Source organism: Limanda limanda, chromosome 10, assembly GCF_963576545.1.
Source record: "Limanda limanda chromosome 10, fLimLim1.1, whole genome shotgun sequence".
Lineage (NCBI taxonomy): Eukaryota > Metazoa > Chordata > Actinopteri > Pleuronectiformes > Pleuronectidae > Limanda > Limanda limanda.
The window spans coordinates 7,618,128-7,643,186 of NC_083645.1; the positions used below are offsets into that span (position 1 = coordinate 7,618,128).

General features: G+C 43.0%; 3 protein-coding genes across 3 annotated transcripts in view; 1 reads left to right on the plus strand and 2 right to left on the minus strand.

Annotated features, from left to right (window-relative positions):
• nrg2b (neuregulin 2b) overlaps positions 1–6,942 on the minus strand; it is a 49,357-nt gene extending 42,415 nt beyond the window's left edge. Inside the window, exon 1 of the mRNA XM_061079610.1 lies at positions 6,531–6,942. Coding sequence (XP_060935593.1) covers positions 6,531–6,942 — 412 coding nt within the window. The remainder of the gene's footprint in view (positions 1–6,530) is intronic.
• A 4,564-nt stretch (positions 6,943–11,506) lies between these two features.
• On the plus strand, positions 11,507–18,020 carry purab (purine-rich element binding protein Ab). The gene has a single exon (XM_061079612.1). It carries the CDS (start codon positions 11,543–11,545, stop codon positions 12,386–12,388), a length of 846 nt encoding a protein of 281 aa, XP_060935595.1. The 5' UTR covers positions 11,507–11,542; the 3' UTR covers positions 12,389–18,020.
• Positions 18,021–20,941: 2,921 nt separating this feature from the next.
• Positions 20,942–25,059, minus strand: part of psd2 (pleckstrin and Sec7 domain containing 2) — a 39,077-nt gene continuing 34,959 nt past the window's right edge. The window contains exon 15 of the mRNA XM_061079002.1: positions 20,942–23,991. Within this exon, the coding sequence (XP_060934985.1) occupies positions 23,761–23,991 (231 nt within the window). The 3' untranslated portion in view covers positions 20,942–23,760. The remainder of the gene's footprint in view (positions 23,992–25,059) is intronic.

A 25,059-nucleotide genomic window follows, 5' to 3' on the forward strand; every position in this document is an offset into this window, starting at 1 on the left:
TTGAAATTTCCTTGTAGGAGCTATAAATTGACATTGCTCAGCCCTAACGCAGAGAGGAAGCTAGGAAATCTGCAGCCCAGATTCTGTTACTTCTCTACAACCTTCCCTGAAAACTGTTCACTACAGACCTGAATGTGGTGACACCACAGAAAAAAAAACGGCAAGAGTGACTTCACCAGGATGGCTTAACGACTTATTCAAGGGTGTGGCCGAGGATATGTTTCCTGTGGTTTTGATGTGTTGCCCCAGAGCAAAGAAAATCTCCTAATTCTGGGATTTGGAGATCAATGCCACAGTGGTTCTGCCCTCCAGCTGCTGTACACACCAACGTAAGCCTGAGCTGAGAGACAGCAGTGCACGCTCTGAGAAGTTATACTGCTGATGTTGCACACATCACATTCTAGCAAGGTCTTATGTTAGTCAGTCGACATAGTCTCACATGCATGTGCACGACCCATAATTACACTCCGCATACAAAGAGTACTTAACAGATTTTGCAGGCAATCTCATATTTAGGTGCATCTATTCTCTTTTAGCAACAAACAAGCATTCTGAGATCAATGTCATAGACAGCAATGACCTAAAATGGTAATTTCAAAGATGCAGTTCCATAAAAGTATGCTCCTTCACTGTCTTTCAGAAAGTGAGACAAGATTGATACCCGTCTTATTTGAAAACCAGTGCTGACAAGACATGGTTAGCCTAGGTTGGCATTTAAACGTCAAACGGTCTACACAAAGCTGGACGAAGTGAAAAAGCATGCCATCCCACAAAGCTAACAAATAAAACAACCTATTTTTTTGTTACACACTGACGGCTCATAATTCCAGAAATCTGTCCGTCTTTCTCTGAAAATCATATCTTTAGAACTATTCATCTTTTCGACTTCACACTTGTTGGTAGCCCAGGAAAGTGATGTGTCAAATTTGGTGCTCGCACTCATCAATGTAAGGGACGATAACCGCATATTCATGGCAACGACAACCGATTCTGCAGTTCGGGGTTCTGCATTCTGAGTCGAGCTTCACCGCATTTTGAAAGAGCAGGTGAACATCTCTTTGTGCAGCAGTGGCGGTGAAGCTTCAGGCTCAATTACTGCAGGTCACTTTACAGTTTCAGAAAGAAAGCTGCAACCAGCATAACCACAGGCCAAGCAAAGAGCCCATACCAAAACAGAATAAATATAATAAACAAACTGTTGACAGAATATAAGGGTTGCACAAAGGAAATACAGTCTAACAATCCCTGAGCTTTAGAGCGGTTAGACGGTTAGTTTTTGAACTCTTGACTTTGAGCTAGGAACTCCCCATTGCTTTCAGTCTTCATGCTGAGTAAGGCGAACCACCTTACATTGTTAGCCTGCAGCCAGTTCCAGTCTGATACAGGATTGATGCTGATCGTCCAAAACTCACTTGGGGGGAAAGAATCCTAATATGTTGAGCTATTTTTGTAATGCTGCTACAGAAACCTGCACAAAAAGGAAGATCATTTTAAATTAGAGGGAGGTAGGACAAGAGTATATTGCCGAATAGCAGTAAATCCATATATAGGCTTTCTAGATACAATAAAACTATCCTAGAACTCAATGAAAAGAAAAAAGGCCCCGGCTATTACTGGAAGTTTTTACAGTATGCGTTAGGGCAGCATCTATTCCTTATCTCAAGGCTAAAGATCGATCACTCCCTCTTTCTCTCTATGTCTGTGTTTCTCTCATTCTCTGTTTGGCTGGCTGACTGACAGGCGGCCGGGCATTAGTTGAACTACATGTTTCAGCTACAGTCACCTACAGCTGGACAGAGAGAGAGCGAGGGAGAAAGAGAGCATGAGAGCGGAAGTATGCCGCACGACACACAGCATCAGTGACAGGAGCATGTTTGGGCATCAGATAAAGTTATTTTAGGAAGAAACTGTCAAATGTATCTCAAAAGGCACGCCAGCAATGATCAGAGAAGACTGATGTTATTCTGGGATGTAAGATTTTGTTACTTTTTAACAGAGAAGAAGAAGAAGAAGAAGAAAAAGAAGAAGAAGAAGAACAAGTCATATCTTTTAAATATGTTTGAGCAGTCAACACAATTTGACTACTTCCGTATTATTACGTTTTTGTTTGAAAACAGCTTTTTTTTTACTGAAATAATATTTTTCCACAGAGCGTTTTGGCTCCAGCATTTTATCCATGTTGATACTAAAACGCCTGAAACTCATTTAATTTGTCCGCTGAACACTCGGCATGCATGCACTGGTTTAAACTAGAGCAGTGGTCGCCATCCCGTCGACCTCAAGTCTTCACTATTGATCCCCAAACTCTCTGGTCTCACAGGCTGCGGTGTGTGTCGGTTTGTCTGTGGTTCACACGTAACTGGCTGCGGAGCTGCTGGTCTACCTGCTGCATTTCCTCCAATACAAGTTGAATTATGTACTAGCTAAACACCAGGACTATACGGTATGAAGACGTGCATCTTTCGTTCTTGTGATAACAAAGCCCGGTCAGAATAAATGAATGGATAAATGGATTTAAAAAGAGAAACGCTGGAGTGCTTTTACTTTGAAACAGGCACGGGAAGTGTCAGAAATAGGTTTGTGACATAGACAGTTAAACATTTTGGTTCATATGAGAATGATGTAGTATTAACATTCTCTCAGAGTTAAACGGGAAGGGAGTAATGAGGGAATGCAGTGAAAGCCAGTTGAGCTCAGTAGATAAATACTACTCAACTCTTATCAGCTTGAATGCTGGTTAAAACATAACTACTTCATTGCTTTACTTAAATCACATCTGATGAGATGCATCAGCTGCCATTAAATATGCCCCACAAGAGCTGAGTCTTGTGTTGTGGTCGGAGGCGTGGGTTGGGGGATGGAGATATTGGAGCAGCTACGGCCGACTCAATAACATAAACAGTAAGAGGGAACCTGGCCACTCTCACCATTTAATCAACATTGGCTTTGCTTTTGGAAGATGGAAACTAGCTCTGCTATCTTTTATAGTGCGAAAAAGATTTACCGTCTCATAATTTCACTCACAGCAGCAGGTCTGTTTTTCAAACTTAGAACAACTGTAGCTTACTGTAAATATCAATATTTACTAGGAACAAGTCTTTATTAAACCTCACAAAAGTGAACTAATAATTTGTTGTCTCAAACTGCAAAAATACGTAGCTTAATTGTCTGTGTCACTGTGAACAATACTGATTTCATTCGGCCCAGAAATATCGAGAAAAGGTCTTCATCAAAAATTAACCAGGTCAGACAGGAGCTAGTTGCACAACTATAGCAGCTTCTCTTTAGTTGTTTGTACCAATTCAAATGAACACTTAACAAATCTAGTAAAACTGACTAGCTAATGGTAGCGTAAGTTTAAGCTGTACTCATTTTTTACCAGAATAAACAAAGAAAGTGGTAATAATAATGGTGCGTCGTAGATAGTGATCGTGGACCATAGATCCTGACGATCCTGACGTTGGATCTTGAAAAAAACATTGTGATAGTGGATCGTGATGATTAATTGTGAATCGTGATCATGGTTCATGATCGTGGACAATGGTGATGGATCGCGATGGTGGATTGTGCGTCGTGGTGGTGCAACCTCCATTTCAGTTGTCAGCTGCACCCTTCATTTCTATGAGACATTTCCTATGTATAAGTAATTAAACATTGACACACCTTTATATTATGCTAAACGGTGTTTCTTGTCATCGATGCCGTAAATATTGTAATCATATGTGTGCTACACGCCGCATCTATTGCACTTCTGTCCTGGGAGAGGGATCCCTCACATCTGGCTCTTGCTGAGGTTTCTATGTTACCCCCGTTGTGAGTATGGGCAATACAAATAAAATTGAATTGATTGATAAAATAATCTCTTTAGGGCTACTACTTCCTACTTTAAATTACAAGTTCAAATTGTTGGGATACATATATACCAGTAAGTAGAAAGCAAACTGAGAAATAAAGCCAGATGAGTTTGTAAAGCTCTGCTGGGTTGTGCATGAAGAAAGTTTAACATCAGCATCTCTTATTTCCCCATTCATTTGACAGCACTACAACTTTAAGCAACATTTAAATGACATTTAGCTGTTGACAGTCTTAAAAAAGGGGGACATTATTCAAAGAAAAACTCTAAGCTACTCTCAGCTTATAGTATGTATACTGGACACAACCCAAACACAGCTTTTTATGATATTGAAGAAATAAATCAGATGTTACTGAAGCCAAAGAGACAGCTAGAACATGATATAGTTGACAACCATTAGTAGGGGTGTGTACAGGGGTGGGTTTTCCACCAGCTTGGATGTGATTGGCTGCCTGTGTTAAATTTGGTTTTCAATTGGCTCGGCTCAGGGTGTGTGTCTGCTGACACACCCCTTGCCAGCCAATCTGTGTGCTGCAGTTACTGTTGCCTGAAATGAAACTCTTCACTGGCCAGGGTTCCTACTAGGTCATTGCTCATTCACTCAGACTGTATCCAGCCAATGAGAAGAGAAAGAGAGTAAGTGACAGCTCAGCAGGAGTCTTGGGTCATAAACAGTTACAGGGGGTTGGTTGTTTTAAATGACTTTACTGAACATGTATGTGTCTGACATGTTCTAAACATACAAGTTAATACATGAAGCTGAAGAGAGCTAAAATGCTTTTTTTTGGTTTGCTTTTGTTACTAAAACCTACTAAACCTACTCAATTTCAGCATAGCAGAACTACATGAAGAAAAGTATTCATTGCGCAGAAGTGTTACTTTAACATTCTGACTATATCTGGACATTAGATTAGATTAGACATTGGATTAAAGGAGGAGACAATGGTGTTATCATGATGCTGTGGGCATTTCAGAGGCCTCTGGTTGCCTAATCACATGTTAAGCCGGATTCTGATGTGTCTAATTAGGTTGTGTTTCTCCCTGCATCTCTGTGTGTGAGAGATGTGAATGTGGAATAAATCCGTTCAGATTGTGGGTATCTCCTCTGCTGAACTCATATCCCTGCCTGGTAAATGTGTTTTAAACTGTAGCCTGATTGCGACAGCACTGTCATAAATAAATGACTTGATCATTTTAGCATGTCACAGAGGTATAAATAGATCACATGGGTAGCTCAAATGCTGGATGAGCCCTTTGTTAAGACATCGGAGTTGTATCTTCAAAGGATTTGATGCTTTCTTGACACTGTCGACGCTCAGGTGGATATTATGTTGATTTGAAATGTTAAAAAATGAAATATGAGCTTTGGGCTTTTATTATCACATAGTTTCAAAGGGTTTTTCTCCTCACATTTTTTTTACATACAGGATAAACTCCTGTTGTTTGACTGGGAGGCTATTGTATTAGTTTATACATGAGAAATGCATTGACACAGTTAAAATCTCATTATTCTCTCGTTTGTGCAGCAGAGGAAACTTGTATTTCCTGTATTTCTTCACCCAGGCGCTTCAACGCCGTAGTAGATGCTACAAATGTAGTTACATTGTCTTGAAAGCAGGGACACACTTTAAATGCTGAGAATACAGGTGGAGAGGATGTGGATATTAGTGGCCAAAAAGTCAGCGTTGTCATTTTGAGAGTAAGGTAAAAGATCTGCGAAGCTTTGCAATAAGCTGATTAAATAATGAACAATGTGCATGAATCACAGAGTCCAAGCGCATGGTTCATTTGAGGAGTTGACTGTGATTCTGAAAGACGTTTGGAAAGAAAAGAGGTCAGGTCAGGTCTTTTTCTCTGTCCGGAAAGAAGGGAATACATATAGACGGTATTTTGACCTGTCCAGCTGCTGTATACTCTCATCTCAGAGAATTGTGTAATATTGAGGCGATACAGGAGTTTCAATTGTAGGCAAGAACAAAAGTTCCAGAGATCCATGATGGAAATTGGCAACAAGTCGGGGGATTCGAACTGTTACCACCACCCACAGACTGTCATTGCAGTCAACACTGGTGCTGTCAAGGTTCAGTAAAAAAAATCTGATATAAAGCAACAGCACATCTGACATCTAATACTGACTGTCACATTATGGAATAACCCTCTCCCTTTCTCTCTGACACACAGGCACACACACACACGGGAACAGCTGCCTGGAGCTTCGCCTGTGTTCCACCTTACATCTCCACATGCAGGCTCCCTCTGTGTAATGATGTGATGAGGCAGATCTTGATGGAATCCAGGCTACAGTGGAGTTTCACCGGTGCCGGAAGCTTGTCAGGTCACCAGGGGGAACCTGCTGTAGCTTAACCTCCGCTTTAACTGAGATTTGACATATTCCGCTGCCTCTCCTCCTCCTCACACACTCCCATTCACACGACACGCACACACACATATTCTGCCACGCTTCTCATTTCATTATGGGTGACCGGGTTATGGAGGAGGTGTCAATCGCTCGCGCGCATGCATATGTGTATGCACGCTGCCACACTGTATAGACTCCACACGTGCACGCGCAGCCAGAGAGCAGCGGCTGTCTCCCTACACCACCATGGCAGCTCCAGTGGCCCTCACAGTGCGGTGTGAGGGTATGGCAGGTATCACGGAGAAGCCTTCAACTTACCGCAGTCCTCGCACAACACTCGGTCCACATCCTTCTTCGGCTCCGGCTCGCTGGCGTCCACAGGGGCGTACGATGCCTTGAATACCAAGGGCTCGGCGGTCGGGTCCATGAAAAAGATATATCTGTGGTCCTTCTCCACCGTGGTGCACGGGGCCTCGGAGCCGAAGTCCCCGACGGTCACGAGCTGCTCCCTCTCGAGGCCGCCGCTGTTGACGGGCCACACGTCCAGCACTTTGACATTCACACTGTAGGGCTCCCGGGAGGAGACGTTCTCCGGGGAGGAGCGCACCTCGCCCTCGATGACCACGGTGGATCGGTACGCCTGGTCCTGGAGGGAGTTGAGACTCGGGGCGTAGCAGGCGAAGGAGACCCCGATGACCAGCATGGAGAAATGCACTGGATCAAGCCTCATGCCGTCAGCCTGTGCTGTGCTGCAGTGCTGCTGGGCGGCGGAGCGAGCTGGAAGAGAGAGGCGGCGGCGAACGGGCTCCGGCAGAGCAGGCAGGGCAGAGCGGCAGACCTTGTGGAAGTGTCCATGCCATCTGTGTCTGCCGCTGCTTTCCCCATACGGCTGCTGGCCTCGGATGGGGGGGACACACCAGCCTAGGAACCGGAAACGGCCCGCTTCTGCATGCTTAAAAATGTGATTGCTGCATTCTCCTTCACCAGCCACCCTCCCCCTCGTATCTCCCCTTTTCCTGAAAGGCAAAACAAGACTCGTAAATTAGCCTCCTCTCGAATCCAAGGCTCAAACCTCTGTCTCTCTCTCTCTCTCTCCCTCCCTCTCTCCCTCTATCTCTCCCCCCCTCTCTCTCTCTCTCTCTCTCTCTCTCTCTCTCTCTCTCTCCAGCTAATAGGCTAGCATCGCATGGGTGGGCGCATTGCCTCTCAGGAAGGGAAAAAAGCCGCTTGCGCGTACAGGGAAGTCACAAGAAACGATACGCACTCCACGCACACGCAAGGTCGGGTCGTTTATCCACTTTTTTGTGTTGGTCAAAAGATTCCTTCTCCTGCAAATCCGCTAGTCTGTATGCAAAATGTAAAAAAAAAAAAAAAAAAAGAGAGAGAGAAGAAGAGAAGAGAACCCCGGGGCGGAGCAGACGAGCAGGATGAGATAGCAGCGGTTATCCGGCGAGGCGATGCAACAGTAGCGCGCACCCACCAGCCGCGTCCCCTGCGCCCCTCGTCAAACGCGAGCGACTTACGTGAGCAAACATCACCTGCCCGGTCAATGGCGTCGGCTCGCCACGTCCTGCGCAAACACCCTAACGACCCGGGCACCCACCTGCACACCACCACCGACCCAACCGGCGTGTGAGCATGCCGGCCGACTGAGTTGAAACCTCTGCGGGCGGGTGCGGGAGGGATCACGCACGCAGTGCACAGACACGCAGAAGCAGAGAGTGCGTCTGTAGCCTAGCCCTGCACAGGCGCCCACTGTGGATCTCCAATGCGAGAGGTGCAAGAGAGGCTATAGGCGACTACTACACACACTGCGGATAGTTGTTGCGATGACTAACGCTGCGAAATTCTCTCAATGGATTCCTCAGCATGGCGAGGCGAGCAGGCAGTTTCAGACTCCAGACATATATCCACTCCCTGCAAGAGCACACCCCGAGCCAGACACTTTGCACACTGCTATGCGACTTATTGCAGTTCACTAATGTTGCCTGGGGATACTGTTCAGTTGAACGGCTCTCAGGCAACACGTGGAAGCATCAGTTACCCTAATCAGCAGGTGTAATGGTGGAAACACATTCTACTCCAACATTTAGCCAATCCCTCACTGCTATAGTTAATAAACCCACTTTTTTTAAATATATCTCCAACAATGAAAAGAGAGCTTTGCAAGAAATGCTGAGGGTTTTTCATGGTGAGCACAAGTATCCCCTCCTCCCACCATCACCAAACCAGTCTCTGCCTCCATCTCTCTGTCCATCAATCAAACCATTCATAAGCTTCGCCTTTCCCTCCCTGTCAGGAGCTGTGCGCCCTTCGCTAGAGGTCGAAAGCCTTTCATTGTCCATCCTGAGAAAGGGATGAAATATAATGTCATATAGGGGACACATGGACAGGTCTTTTCTCCATAGATGGCGGGGATGATAAAGAAAATGTATAAGAGGCCATTTCATCACAGAGGACCCTGTGCACCCACACCCTGGCCTCATCCACCCGCTCCACCATCAGCCCTCTCATCATACACTAGTCTCTGTCCATGGTGCTGAAAGCCTTGACAGGTTTAGTGCTCTGTCCCAGTAGGCCCATCACATGATGCCTCATGTGGACTGAGGGTCAAAACCAAATTGCTGCAATGAAGGTCTGTCACCTCACTGCATTTATCATTCTTCAGAGTCAGATGTTATTCTAATCCATAGAGTCAACCTCTTTGACTTAGAAGTGTTAGTTTCAGTCCTGTGTTTTGCCCCTGGTGCTAAATACTATCAAACATACATGATTTGCATTAGATAATGATAGTTCCCTATTTGCTAACGTTGTTTCTCCAGTTCTGGGATGACCACAGCATTTCTTGAGGCAAACACAGTCCTTCAGAATCTCTGATCCATCCGGTGAACCACCCCCACCTCCTTTCTCTGTCCACCCATTCACCGATCCAACGCTCCTTCATTCTTTCAACTACTCATGCGTTGATTAGAGACCCCCATTCAGGTACCTTCCACACAATTTAGGAATTTCCAAATTAGCCTTGAGAGCAAATGATTTGTTAACAAAGTGAAGGTAAGTAAAAAAACAGACCAGGGGAGAGGTGCCGCAAAATACCTCTATGATTCACCGGGTAGAACCTGTAGGAATTATCAGAATGACTGTTTTTGATATTTGACCATTAAAGTCGGGTGTTGATCAGGTCACATGGCACTACCGAGGTCCAACATACTCTACTGTCAAGGTCACAGCAGCTGCTTTTACATTTATCATTTGTCGACATACGGTTTTGTGTCTTAGTACACTAATCTATTAATTGCACTCCCTAAGCCCCATCTTTCCCATCACCAGCAATGCTCATTGACATAATTGAAATCCCATATATTTTTGTGGCAGATGTCCATGGTTCTGAAAAAGAGACGTATCTGTTCAAACCAGAATGTAGATGAGTTGGTTCATTCCAAAAAACAAAAATAAATACGTGGGCAAATTTCAATACAAGATTAACACACATTCTCTTGCCCTTCTTTTCAGTCAGATCAAACTTAAGGCTTCATGGCTAAATGCTTTAATTGATGTAAAAATTGTGTATATGCTTCTGAGTTTTAAATAAATTACATTTTACAAACTAGACATAAATAATTTTTAAATTGAAGCATATATTGCTGTGCTCCTTTCCAAGATTCTGCCTAGTTATATGGGTAGCATTCAGCAGCCCTCTAATCTCACTAAGCAGTTATCCCATCGACATCTATCAAGTCTGCCACATCATTCTTCTACTAGAGGCCTGCCCCTCCCCTCCAGACACATGAACGCTGCTGCTGCTATTTCTCCAACCTGAAATGACCTTTAACAGCCCAATTCAGCTCAAATACTAACTTTAAAAATGATTTAATGAAACAAACAAATGATGGAAAACAAACAGGCCAGAATAAAAACATTATTTTTATCAAGTTATCTACTTATTATTTTCTACGTTAATCAACTCATCTGGGCTGAGGGGTAGAGTGTTTGTTCTACAACCAGAAGTTTGGTGGTTCAATCCTCAGTCTTCCCCATCTGCATGCCTAAGTGTCCCTAGGCAATTGCCCCTTCATAGATGTCAAATGTACTAATTGTAAGTCGCTTTGGATAAAAGCGTCCGCCAAATGACATGTAATAATGTAAATGTAATGTCATCATTTCGATTAAAAAAAAAATGGAGGTTTTCAAACTTCCAAACCCACAAAATGTATAATATATATATTTATATATATACTTACATGTTAACTATATATAAAAGCTGCAAGTCATCTGATTTGATGAAGATGAATCATCAAAAGTTTAGCTTTTTTATGACAATTGTTTTTAACATATTTGTTTAATTTTTAAATGACTAAGGCTACACACTAACCACACATCAGAATTAAGCACATATACTTAAATCTAAAAAAAATAAAAAACAGTTTTATACTTGAATCTATACTCTAAATTCGACCATCTTCTATCTAAAAGACCTTCACCCACGTTGTGCAGTCAGATATATCATTATTTTGTATGAGTAAGTTTCTATGTAATTTATAAGTTTCTCTTTATCCTCACAATTTGCCATTCTTTGAATTCGATAGTTGGCTTTTTGCTACTTTCTACTAATTCACATTTTCAAGACCATCAATATCTATCCACTGAAGAACAGTGACACACAATCGAGTCTGATCACAGGATAATGATTCATGATACTTCACAGTGTCTCATCCACTGTTCATTCAGGAAGCTTGTTCTCACTCAGCTCCCCGTCTCCTTCCACGGGGACTGTCCAGGTTCGCTGTCCGTGGTGCTGAAACCCCCCAAACAACTGTCCATGGTGCTGAAATACTCAAACCAACAACCACTGCTTCAGGCTTTTTTTTGTCTTTAAATGGCTTTAGACAGTGTGCAGACAGGTGTGATCTTTATGTGTATATATATATATATATATGTATATATCTATCTTGCCAGCTATCTATCCATCCATCTATAAAGCCATCTATCTATCTATCTCTATCTTTCTGTCTGTCTCTCTGTCTGTCTGTCTGTCTGTCTGTGTTGACTGTTGGTGTTAGTACTGCAGTGTTTCACCCTCACATGGGTGGGGGTTAACTATCACTTGCAATATACCGCTGTAGCAAAGGCTCGAGTGAGAGCTCTGCAAAACGTTGCAGAAACATCGCGGCTGTGTTGAACGCAGCCTGCACAGTAACACCAACTACAGATACTTTCATTTTTTTGATCCTCCTCTCCTCTCGCGATAGAGCGGCGGAGTGCTTTGACGGGCAGTCGAGGTTGCAGCAGGCAGAGGGAGACGGTGGAAGGTAAAGCAGGGAGGCAGCATCATGGCGGACAGAGACAGTGGCAGTGACCACGGTGGGCCCACCGCAGGCCCCGGCTCGCTGCCCCCGGGCGCGACGGGCGCCATGTCCCGTCTGCAGCACGACACCGAGGAGCTCGCCTCCAAGCGCGTCGACATCCAGAACAAGCGCTTCTACCTTGACGTGAAGCAGAATGTGAAAGGCCGCTTCCTAAAGATAGCCGAGGTCGGGGCTGGGGGAAACAAGAGCCGCCTCACTCTCTCCATGTCGGTTGCCGTGGAGTTCCGCGACTACCTCGGGGACTTTATCGAACATTACGCTCAGCTGGGCCCGTCCAACCCGGACATTGTGCAGGATGAGCCCCGGCGGGCGCTCAAGAGCGAATTCCTGGTCCGCGAGAATCGGAAATATTACATGGATCTGAAAGAGAACCAGAGGGGGCGGTTCCTGAGGATCCGACAGACCGTTAATCGGGGACCCGGATTGGGAAGCGCGCAAGGCCAGACCATCGCTTTGCCGGCTCAGGGTCTCATCGAGTTCCGCGACGCTTTGGCCAAACTAATCGACGACTATGGCGTGGACGAGGAGCCGGCGGAGCTGCCGGAGGGCACCTCGCTCACGGTCGACAACAAGCGCTTCTTCTTCGACGTAGGCTCCAATAAGTACGGAGTCTTCATGCGGGTCAGCGAGGTGAAGCCCACGTACCGGAACTCCATCACCGTTCCGAGCAAAGTGTGGTCCAAATTCGGCAACACCTTCACTAAATACGCGGATGAGATGAGGAAGATCCAGGAGAGGAGTAGAGAGAAGCGGGCCTCCGAACTGCTGCCAGAGGGCCCGCACGCTGGAGACGAAGGCGACGACGACTGACGTGGATTTTGGGAGAGCAGAGATGAGACGACTGACTTTTAACTGTAAAATAGAAAGATAATTTCCAAGGGAATCACCCCACACACACAACCTCCACAGACATGGCAGCACCTCTGCTGTCTCCTCTCTCATTTAACTGGATGACACCCCACTTACCACCCATGTAACAGTAAGCCGCTGCTATCAAGGATTGAACTGTAAGATATGAACTGTTTCCTACTTGATTTAAATGACAATGGACAGAGTGTTTATATCTCTATCAACGACAGATTTTGCACACATCAAAGCTATTTCGAAAAAAAAAATGTTTCAATGTTTTCAAGCTGGTAATATGCTAAAATTTAATCAAAAAATGAAACCAGAGGTCTATTATTGTAATGACAGTAGAACGACTATTTGACATCAGCACAAAGAGAATATATTATGGACTTTATGAAACCAAAATCAGATATCAGATGTATAGTTTATTATAACGGTACGCAGAATAAATATGAAAGCGCTCTCAAAAGTGTATGAATTGCAGAAGGCAGTACAGGCCTGTAAACACCTGTCAGCATGCGTGTAGACTCATATTTTGATAAGACGTTTGGGGAAGTAGGCTGTAGTCTTTAATTTGACCTAAACCGTAGTAGGCTAATTAAAGCATTTCTATCATGCCATTATGGAAAGGTTGGGACTCGAAATCAAATAGCCTATTTTACACGCCGAAAACAAATGGGATACACTTATCTCTGAGCTACTATATTGAATATCAACCCTCTTGCACCATGTCCATGTAATCTTAAAGAAAAAAAAGTGCTAACTTAGATGTACTAATTATGATTTTGTGAATCAGCTGTAAAAAAAAAAATCCTTATTAAGATACCCACGTTTTCTGTGGGTTTAGTTGTTTCTTTCTTACTTCGTTGTTTTTCCTCTGGGGGTTGGGGGATGCAAAAGGGTAAGGTCCACTTGTGGGATCGCAAGTCGCGGAAACAAAAAAAAAAGAGACGCGTAAGCGTAGCGTGTGGTGAGGCAATGCATCCTCTCTGACATCATTACGACCCGTGCCTTATACACTCCACTCGTCTACGTGTTCTCACGTGGATGGTCTGTGACCTCGACTGCTGTACGTCTTCATTTATGAGTGCTGTTATGTAGGCAGAAATATATTCTCACCATCGCTGCAGGATTTACACCCCTGCAGTGCATGGTGCATGGGTGGCAACACCAAAAGTAAGGTGAAGGCTGCTGGGAGCTTGGAGGCCAACAGTGGTTGGGGGTGGAAACAAAGCGCCAAGCTGGAGCAGGCCCTGCAGAGAGATGAGGTGCTGGTGTAGGTACACTTTGGAAAAGGGTGGAGGCCTCACTGTGTTCTGGCACCCTGCAGCCCAGAATCCCTAGCAGCACACCTGGCTCGGTGGCCTCTCACTGAGCCGTGATAGGTCTCACTAGAACAGGAAGCAGCCTTGGATGTTACCGCCTATGGCAGCACTGGTTGTCAGCGTGGAGATTCAGCTGGAGATGTTACGGGTGGATTTGCACAGCATATGCACCATGATGTTAACAAAAAAACAGCAAGAACAAAAAAACTAAATCAGGAGCGGCTGGATGAGGTAATTTGTCAGAGCTGAGATGGATGCTGTCAGAGAGCCAGGCAGGCCAGCCGGCCGCATACAGTCAGTCTGAGTGCAGTCCAGTGGATGTAGAGGCCTAGCAGTGTAGGGCCCAGGCAGTATCTATCTCTTTATGGTGCTACAGCCCCTTGATCTCTCCTTAGGGGTATCACCGCTCAGAATATGTCACTCTCGCATTACTGTTATTCTTATACTCGTTTTTTTCGTCAAAGTTCTTTTCTCCACGTTGTGTTGTCCAAAACGTGTCGGGTTTTTCCCTCCCAGGCAGAGAGGAATCCACTGACTAGTGTAGGACATTTCATCTTAGTGTGCAATATTGCGAACGTGCCAATCGTGGCATTGTATCATGTGTATAGACTATTAAAAGACGAAAAAAATGTATAGGCTATGTGATCAGTAGATATTTGAAAGCATGACAATGAGGTTGATGCATCTTCATTATATTTCCGAAATGTGAAGTCTTTCTTCTCAAGCACCTGCTCAAAGTGAAATAAGAGTCAGACTAGTAGTGAGGTATCTTTCCTGTCACGTTCTGTAAACCAGTAGGCTGCCTTGTCTGTCTCTAAGTGCGCATAGACTAGCTTGGGTGTTTTACGTCCCCCTACAGTCACTCCAGAGAAAACTGTCTCCCTCCTTCCCCTGTTGAGGCCTCTTGTTGCTCTCTGAGTCTTTTAGAGGCCTCTCAAGTATTTTGAATGGTGTCTAGAACTGCACAAGGCCTCCTCTCATTAAAAGCAAGGAAACTGTGAGTTTGGAGCCTGAGTGCGACCCCTCTTTTACCTGAGACTGCCGATCGGAGGACAGGAGAACTTCAGTTCGACTTTGACTTGTCTTTGAATTCACTTGAGCTAGTGATTAGCTGCAGCAGACCCAAAGGACAGAGGAGTCTGTTGCTGTTTTCAAAACTAAGATTACAGTCCCTCTCTGATGCGGGCAGACTGTGATCTCAGGTCTGATCGGCAGGATTCACTGGGTAACAGAAAAGGCCCCGTTTCATTGTCCATGCAGCAAAACTGTATGTTACATTCAGACATGCAATGCAGTCCATTCCCTCTTTTGACCTGATCGACCTCTAGGCTTACATTGAAGTGCTAGTTAACAGTCAACATGTTTTAAGTGGTTATTCCACCGATCAGCTTTATTTAAAGCAGGTTGGCCTACAATGGCTTATACGACTGAACCAAGTCACACACCCTGTTAGAGTTGCGTGCCACCTAGCTGACATGGAGGGGAAACACAGACTGCATGGACTACAGCTTTAGACGCCTCAGCTGGAAAAAAGCTATTTATGTTGTAGCCTGATTCTCTCCGACATGTTGGATATATGAGGCTAGACTGAAGCAGTTATACTCAGAGCACACCTGGTCAAAGAAAGTAAGAGATATCTTACTGAATCCCTCCCTAAAATGTTTTGTGTTTGATCTGTGCTTGATCTGTGCTTGACTGGTCATGCCTGTGGCATTAGAGCGAAGAAAAATGTTCCAGAAAATCCCATCTGTTCTTCGCAAGACTTGTTTTGGCCCAGGTTTGTCTCTGAGTGTTGGTGAAAGGCCTGATGAAGCCTGGCACTGCACTGTAAGGGCTTACAGCAGCATTCTACCATGACCTACTGACCCAGCCAACAGTCAGACCCAGTTAGGACTGTTCTCAGTTCTGGAGAGGAACAGGAAATCTCTTTCTCCTCTAGCACAGAAGATTATATTTCCTCACTTTACCCTGTGAATGTTATAAAGCCCATTTCCATTTAACTCACATACAAGCCACCTATGACTATGTGCCTGGCCAAGCACATCTGAGGTCATTCTGAGTTCGTCTTGAGTTCAGCACGAGTGTGGAAACTGTTGTGAGCATTCTACCTTTAGCTCAAATCCATTTCAGCCTTTAGGAGGGTCATGCTATATGACGACCAGAATTATAACACTTCCTGTCTCTTTCTCTCACCCTAATGGCCAAATAAAAGGAGAGCCTCAGCCTGCTCATAGAGTTCACTTTGTGAATACCTCACTCTGTGACACACACACTTTTAAAAAAAAGAGTAAAAGCTGTGTTGTATGGTTATAGACTAGTCGCCAGGTGCTACTGGATCAGTCGTGTTTAAGTGTAGAATGATTCTGTTATGAAACATGACTCATCCATTTTGGGTGGAGGAGGGCACTCGTGATTCTGCCGAAAACAATGTGATCAAATCTGATTTCTGAGTTTAGGAGAGCTCACCCGGTGTCACAGCAAAACCTGCAGTGACCTTGCAGCCATGTTGTTCTCACATCGTCATCCATTTCTGGGACTCAAATGCAAAATGGTAGGCAGATGTTTTTCCATCTTGTTTCCCATGTGAAGCGTCAGGAGTCCAGCTGTGTCCTGTCCTCAGTGGCTCTGGCTAGGTTCGGCGTATAGGGGTGATGATGCACTGAAGCTGTAAGCATTGACAAGAAAGTTGTCATTTATTATACATTGGTTGCCATTGTAACAGTCCTTAATCATGGTGTTGCCCTGCCTTTTGTCTGTTTTTGCTGCAGTGTTCATTTTGTCAAGTTTATTTAAAGAGGTTCCTTTTGCTGCTCAAAGTGACCAGACCATTCCTTGCATGTTTCAATAAATGGAAACAGATAGCAAATTAAATGGCAGACATAATTCAGTGCAATAGCAACAGTAGCCACTTGTTGCATGTACTCAGAGTCAGGTTGCTATGGTGGCTCCCAGCTGCAGGTGCTTCGTCTGCTTGTTCCTCCTTTCTTTAAGAGGGAGGTTATCCATGTTTATAACTGCATTCAAACAGCCACATGTTCACAACTTATAACAGCAAACTTCCACAAAAATCAAATGTGGGTGGTGACCACCTGCCTCTACCAAACTGTACAAGTACTGACTGAAAACAGACAAAACTTCCATTAAGGGGTCCCAGACAACCAAATCTTCTCTGTTTCTGGTTTTAGTGTTGTAGTCTTTCATTGGCCATTCAGAGTCTCTCGTTAATCACGCAGCCAATCGCAGCCTCTGGTAAAAGCTAAGCACTATATGACTCATCACAAACCACTGACAGAGAAGCTAATTCAGCATGTCTTGTGTTTGCACACGCACCAAGTAGAAGGGTCCATCATGTTTGCAGACTGTATAGGCTACTGTTGTGTATAGTTATAAAGACTTTCTTTCTGATGATTTGAAGATGTTGGGAAATGGATCCTGGATTTCAAGGGGTGGGGTCAATGCACAATGAACATATCCCATGTCACAGTTTGGTCTAAATCCCTTTACCATCCCCATATGAGATAATATGTTGTATCTTTCAAAATATTTTATCTGTGGCGTGTGTGTGTGTGTGCGTGTGTGTGTATATATATAAATATATATATGGTTTGTTATATATGATGCTCCTCCTTTCAGAAAAATATAACATGTAAACAGGAAAAAACATATTGCTGTTTTTGTTCCTTTGTATTTTATACTTACAGAAAGCATTGAATAAAATGAATACTTGCACTTTAGATATATTAAGAAAATAAAAATCTGCATATTATTTTTGATAGGGATCTCACATTCAAAGAGTAAATTACAGGCTTTGTGACTATTGCTGGACAGAGATGTATTGAGTTCTACTTATTGAAGTATATTTTGTCTGTGTGTCAGAAGGTTTACTTAAGTAAATTGCATGATAAAGTAGTGCTACACCAATATTGTTCTTTTTTTAGTTGGTAAAAATGTCTGAAAACTGTGATAACAACCCTCCTATATCATGTTTAACCTCTCCTCACCCCTTCTAGAATATTTCTTACTGAAATATGGCCTTTCCTGACTACATGATGATGATGGTGCTTACTTTGGCTTTGACATCAAGCTCATCCTATACATCTCAACGTCTTCATAACTCGCGTCCTCACACTTCATTACTTTCTGTTATGTACTCTCGCTACCTTATTAAATTTTCTGTTGATGGCAAAAAAGGTGTGCTGTTTTGTACATTGCTCTTTGTTTTAATGTTGGGGAGACTTGTCTGAATAAATGACTAATCGCGCAATAAAGTCATTCCACATGTGCCCGTCTCTGCACAACTGTCTCAACACTGTACAGGCATACAGGCACACAGATAGCAGGGCTGGGCTCAAAAGGTAAAACATTAAAATGTCTTAAATACTGTCACAACAGCCATTTCTACTTAATGTAAATTGAAGCTGTCCTGATACACAGAACAAGTATAGTGATTATTATGTATTAAGGCAATATATACAGTATTCATGTGACTGGAACTAGATTTTGCTAGATTTTTCATGACTGCTAAGTGGCCACAATCATTTCAAGCTTTACAAGACGTGATTCACAGTCAGCTGTGTATGTGCAGATATAACAGGAGGGTAACCACAGACGATTGATACAAAGATCGGAATTTTCCCTGAAAAAAAAACCTGCCATATTGTTGCCACAGTAGGAAAGAATATACTATGGAGAGTTATTATTAACTATCATCAGCCAGGTGAGGATTTCTTAATTCTGCCGGAGGCAACAGGTTCAATGTATCAAAAAGGTATCAAAAGCAATAAAATAGTGACACCACACATTCGTGTTATTAGAAGCAGGTGTTGTTGCTGTGATGTCAGAAACACTTTGAGTCTGAGGAACCAATTGGGCTAAGACTTTTTGGTCGAGATAAGTTGCAGAAATTTTGTTAAAATAGAAGGTTGAAGAAGTCTGACACATACCGTGTCAATTTCAATAGAACCTCAGTTGATGCACTCACAAGAGCAGAGTAGAAAGAATATATAAGCATGGAAGCTACTCTATAGGTTAACATTTTCTAAGGATACCTATCTGTTTCATTTGTCAAGTATAGTCCTTCCTTGTTTTGAAATGTGTGGGCATTTATAGTCTCTTGTGCTGTAACTAACACATGTAATTAAAACCTAAAGAGAACCAAATATTAGATTACATTTAAGTACATTTTGGGCTTGTCTATTTCCTCTAGTGTCTGGACCCAATTAAAAGGTAGCTGGGGTAAGAGAAAAACATTTTTCTCTCGTTCAGTTTTAATCACAGAGGAAGCTGCACAAAAATTATGAAATGAAAGGTCCAATATGAAGAATTTGGGAGGATCTTTGGTCAGAAATCAATTATAACATTTAGAATTGTGTTTTCATTCATATTAGATTGAAACTCTGAATCATTGTGTTTTGATTCCCTTGGAATTAGACCTTCATGTCTTCATTAAAGGGGTTTCACAGAATCTGCCATGCTACACCACACACCCAGAATGAAAGCCAAACACTGGCTCTGAAGGGGGCCTTTCATGGTTTTATGTTACCTGCAGGCCACCGTAGATTTTCCTTTGCTAGGAAATGGAGGGTGAGGGGGGTTAGTTGGTTATGACCTGCAACCTACCAACTCTATGACACTGAATATTGCACACTGGTCATGAGGCATGTTGCATTAAAAAATGTGTATGTGGCCATGTTGCTAATTCTCTAAAACTAGCTAGCTAGCCAACTAGCTTCATTGCTTCATTTTGGTGGGTTAATGAAAAGTATTCAAAGTGGCCCTGACCAAATTTATACAATTTGTCGGAGGGAATCACCGTGGAGACCTTTCTTTGGTAAAAGTTACACCAAGTAAAAATAGGAAGTAAATAAATCTCACCTGTGTGTGATATCTCTTCATTTTCAGTTTTAGGAGAAAATACACATTTTCCTTGACTCTTAGCATCTCTCATCATCTTCTATCACTTCATTTAGCCGCACTGTGTTTGTTTTAAAACTTCTTTGAAGTGGCTTCATTGAAGACTAAAGATGGTTTGTAGTCATTTAAAGGTTCTCCATTACAGAAGGAGTCCTGACAAAAGCGAGCTAAACTCTTTTGTAGGTTATATATTTACACTGAGCTGAACACTAAGTTTGTGCTAAAACACTTGGGCCTAGCAGGTATTGGTTAGCCTAGCAGGTATTGGTTAGCCTAGCAACATTACAGGTACATACAACCCATGATGCAACACTCTCTTAAAGGGCCAGTTGCACAGTGTGATGCAGATTTTTACTCGGTGTGTTCCCTGGACAAATTACTGAATATGTTCTGGATAATAAGAAGTAGTTCCAATACAAAGAATGTTTATGACTGAACCTCCTCTACCATAAGTTACAATGAGACGTCGTCCTTGGTGAGTAATGTCAGGGTGGACACTTAAAGGGATAGTTCACACAAAAAAGAAAATTCACTCATTAACTATTGGATTTTTATGCAATCCTTTTTACCCTTAAAACTGCAAAAGTGTTTTGTGGACCTAAACATTTCAACCACAGCCCTATCTGCACTATAGTGGTTAGTAAATAATGATTGAATTTTCAAGTTTCATCCTTATTTGTAGGGAAAACATTGATTACGTTTTATATTTTTGGATATGTGGATTTTTTTTTTCTGAAAACAGAATGGATGCATGGTCTTTGCTATACTTATATACCAACAGTTGAACAGGACATCATGGTATGCTGCCAATCCAGAGATGTCTAGGCTAATAATATGTTGTTAAATAAGCAACAACATAAAAGCTACAGTATGTTGGTTTATGAATAACTCAAGATCTGTAATTTCAGAGTCAAGGCAGTTGAAAAAATAACTTTAGATAAGAATAAGTATAGATTCGATGCATTCAAAGAAAACAGGTTAGTGTTTGATGCTTGGTCTCTGATTTGGGTTGCAGCTGAGCTCCTCACTGTGTTACATACTGTAAAGGTGATGTAGGCTCTTACAAATTCAGCTTATTGTGTCTGTGGCAATGAGCTCCTGACTGCAGGCAATTTAATAGTGCAATTGTCCATTGTACTAAATGTCTACTGTGCTATATTAGGAATAAGAAAAAGTTCAAAAAATCTTATTATCCACACAATATCCGAGATTTCAATAACACCCAGTTTAGCAAAGCTTTTCCCCTGAGTCTTAATAAATCACAACCACCATCATCTGTATAAAAGCTTACTTTATGAAGCACAGACTAAATATTCAGTAAATATGTTCTTTACATAGTATGAGCATCCTGTCAAAAACAGTTCAGATATACAAACAAAACCAACAGAAAGATCCATTGTTGACATCAAAGTGCCGTAGTTGTCATTTTTTTTAAATAAACATAACAATCAATAACTGTTTTTGTCACAATCCTATATTACGGCACAGGCCTATCCTAGAACATTGGGAAACAATGGTTAGCACAACAGGCAAAGTGACTATTAGGGGAAGTCTCCCTGTAAGAAAGCAGTTTTATTCTATCGATACAGCTTTATAAAAACGATACTTCCTCTCTCAAAACTCAGCTCTGCTTCAGCATTTTGGTCTGTACAAGGATCCAGTTCAAGGATTCCAGTTGTGATTCCAAGGTTTCCAGCCAAGTCTCAAAGGGATCTCAGACCCCATTGGTCACTAATAATATGATATTCGAAGCAGCAGAAGCACGGCGTCCAGATACTGTGTGATTATTCTCACTGTGGATCCACAGCCCTGGTAATTGCTTCTGTGCCACGCTGAGGCTGAGCGAGGGGGGGGACTAAGCTCAAAGGTCTACAGTTGTGTCATAAACAAATTATGTAGAAAGAGGTATGTGCATGTATGTGTATGTGTTTGTGTGTGTGTCTGTGTGTGTGTGTGTGTGCGTGTGTGTGTGTGTGTGTGTGTGTGTGTGCGTGTGTGTGTGTGTGGTGGAGGGGGTAAGGATCAATTAAGGTGCTCACAAACAGCCGTAGCCATCCCTCCCACCCCATCCCCAGCTCCTCTGAACATTTAACACGTTCCCTTCCATGTGTTCCTCTCCTTGGAAAAATGAGCTGGACGTCTGTTTTGCCTATTCTCGGCTGCCAGATGCGGTCCTACTAAGAAAGCCTAACCAGTCTCTTCTTCTTAAAAAACATGTCTCTCCTCCTCCTCTTCGTCACCCATGTGGAGCTGTTTTGCTACTCTTCCTCTCTGCTTTCCAGAATGCTGACAGGTTTCTTGACTTTAGTACGCTAAGCCCAAGCAGTCCTGCTGCTACACTCTCCAATCAGCCAGTCCGGGGCCCGTTTTCTCAAAAACATCTTCATCTGCAGGGAATGATGGCAGCAGGAGGAAAAACCACCAGTACCAGGAAATGTCCAATACAAAAGCAAACAAGCTATAATAGGTCCATGTCACGTGTTGTAAATAAAGAAGTTGTCGTTTTCTGTTTGAAGCAACACTAGGTAGTTGTAATACTTTACAATAACAGCTTTGAATGCCGGTACACAATTTTATAATAGGGAGGATAACATGACTGTTACGGAGGTCTGGAACTTCTGACTTGATGTTCTACTCTGAGTCAAGTGCAGTGAAGGTACATGCAAACAAATGCACTCCTGTACAGCTGGGTGCATGCAAGGCTCAAATGACGGCTGCCTTTGTGCTGAAGATGCTTTTGAAAGATCCAGGCCGGGTTTTCAGTTCAGCAGAATAAGACCAGTGGACACTTTCTGACCGAACATGCTCAATATATTGTTCATTCAGACATGACCCTGCTATATTTACTTCTTCCTGTCGCCTACAGCTACAACATCTCATCTACTGTAAAAAGCAAGCAGATGCCCACACACACAGAAGATGACCCACTCACACTGTATACCTCTCACCCACAGGTTCCTGATCTGCACTTCACGTCAATCTTTAGAAACCGCACACACAGCATTATGTTGTTATGTATAAGCTGAGACAAGAAGAGACATTTGTGGGATAAATGACACAGTGCTTTCATTCATTCACATCATTTTTAGACTTTTCAGAGGAGAATCATTGGATACGTGTCAGTATCTAGGGGCAGCGGCAGCTCAAAATTCACGTAAGCAGACTTGTGTTCTTTCTGACGAGTGTGTGACAGCTAGTGCCGAGGTGCCCTTGGGTAAGGCACTCAACCTCCACTTTCTCTGGTGAAGCAGCTCAGTTAAAACCATGGATCCACGTGGCAGCTCCGTTATGTATAGGGATTTACTGTATGTAACTGTATGACTGTGACAGTGGAGTGTCCACTCTATGTTAACTCTCCCTGGGCTGAATAAAGGATAATTAAATAAATAAATAAATATGCTATACATGGCAGAGACTCGATCCTTCTGAGAAGTTCTCTTGAGAGTTTTTCGTAACTCCAGGAACAGATATGTTGTGTCTTCACACACTTGTAGGTCCATACATACGCCTGTGAGGGGCTGGGGTGTGTTTACATGGGTGGGAAAAAGGCCAAAATGCTACATTAGTACCATGTCCACCTTGTCCATGACTGTCTCTGTCTGATAAAGGACAGGACAGAAAGCAGTCCGTCTCTTTCTTTGTTCTCTTTCTGGCCTTAAACTAATACGTAATAAAATACTCAAACTTTTGCTAATAACGAAAACAAAAAAAAGTGTCAACAAGAGACAGCTGCATCGCTCAGAGTTTTTAAAATAATACTGATGAAGGTTTTGAGATCACAGTTATGATCGATTTCATGTGCAATAACAAAAGTTCAAAGAAGTGAGGTTTGACAGGGTCACTCGTTGGGGATCGGGGGGGTGGGGTCTTCATCCTCTTCATCTATTGCTCAAAGACAGACACCTATCACCGGGGGTTGATCAATTCTGGGAGGGGCAGTGACATGTTTCTCCTGTCCCTGCCCACTCTCTCTTACTGTAAGTAAAAGGGATGAACACTAACAAAGAACCCAGTGAGGAGTTATTAAACTACTGTTGTTTGGCTTAGAGGGACGTTGGGTTTGTGGGCCATGGCGTATCCTGCTCCTCCTTCCCCTCAGCTCCTCGGTCCTGGGGTAGTGCATTCAGCGGTTCTTCCGTTCATTCCGCTGTGAGCCTGGCTGATGGACGGGGAGGACTGCGTCTTGCGGAGGTGGCACTCGCGGCCGGCCAGGCCCCCCTCCATGATCAGGCCCCCCATCACGCTCGCCTCGATCTTCTCAAGGTCGTCCGTCTCAGCACGAAGCTTGGCCTGCAGGAGGCCGATGTACGTCTCATACCGAGTCTTCTGCTCAGAGAGGGAGAGATGGAGCATGAGAAATGTGTGTTTTAATATGGAAAGACCAAAAGAAAATGAATCAAACGTCAAAACAAGGAGACCAGTGACTCTTTTTGGGTTTTGCTCAATATTTGTGTAGCTGAGGCACAAATATCAAGACTGGCACCTACAAACACTTAAATTGCTATAATAGTAGTAAAAAAAACAACTCAATAAACATATGAATTAGTGCTGTCAAACCATTAAAATATTTAATCGCGATTAATCGCATTTATGCCATAGTTAACTCACTAATCATTAATTGCAAATTTTTATCTATTCTAAATTTTTTTTACATAATTTTACTTTCGTTTTAATGCTCTTATCAACATGGAAAAGTGGATTGGCTTGCTTTATGCAAATGTTTTATTTTATTGAAAAACAACATTGCCAAACAGGGCGGTATGAAATAAAATTAGAAAGTGCACATTTCAGGTAAACAAGGACTCAGCTTATAGTGCAGTTAAACCATGGCTTAATATTTTATTTTTTTCAAGTTTGCTGTGAATATAGCAGTCAGGCCTCTTATTTCAGAAACAATGAACCGTAACAGTTAGGTAACCAATAAAAGGTAAGCGTACTACTTCTTTGCTTTCAGACAAGCGAAGAAGTACCCTATTTTGAAATAAATAAAACCATATAGCTGCAGCCTAATAGTGTAACGGACTGGGTTTATGTTTATGTTTGGTTTTGACATAGTTCAGTAAAACACTGTGTTGAAGGAGCACTCTGATATCCTGAGGGTCAGTGAAGGGGTCGGGGTGGGACATGTGACTGTTTGGACCAATAGGATGGGGTTGTTTGGGGATCGGGGGTCAATGAGGAAGTGAAGTGTTGTTGATGTGTGCGAGGGACGGAGTAAGAGCGAGAAGTGCACATGTTCGTGTAGAGGATAATAAAAGTTACTAAACCACAAAGAAGTTCCGTGTCCTGTGTAAGCGGGGACGCTACAATAGCTTAAAAATATATATTTTAGTTTGCGAAATATTAAAACAAAAAGCAAGAGCAGGTCAGACTGGAGGCGAACACAGATACTGA

What these genes read in the sequence shown, in the direction of transcription:
- purab (XM_061079612.1), top strand. Translation starts at nt 11,543, where the DNA reads ATGGCGGACAGAGACAGTGGCAGTGACCACGGTGGGCCCACCGCAGGC.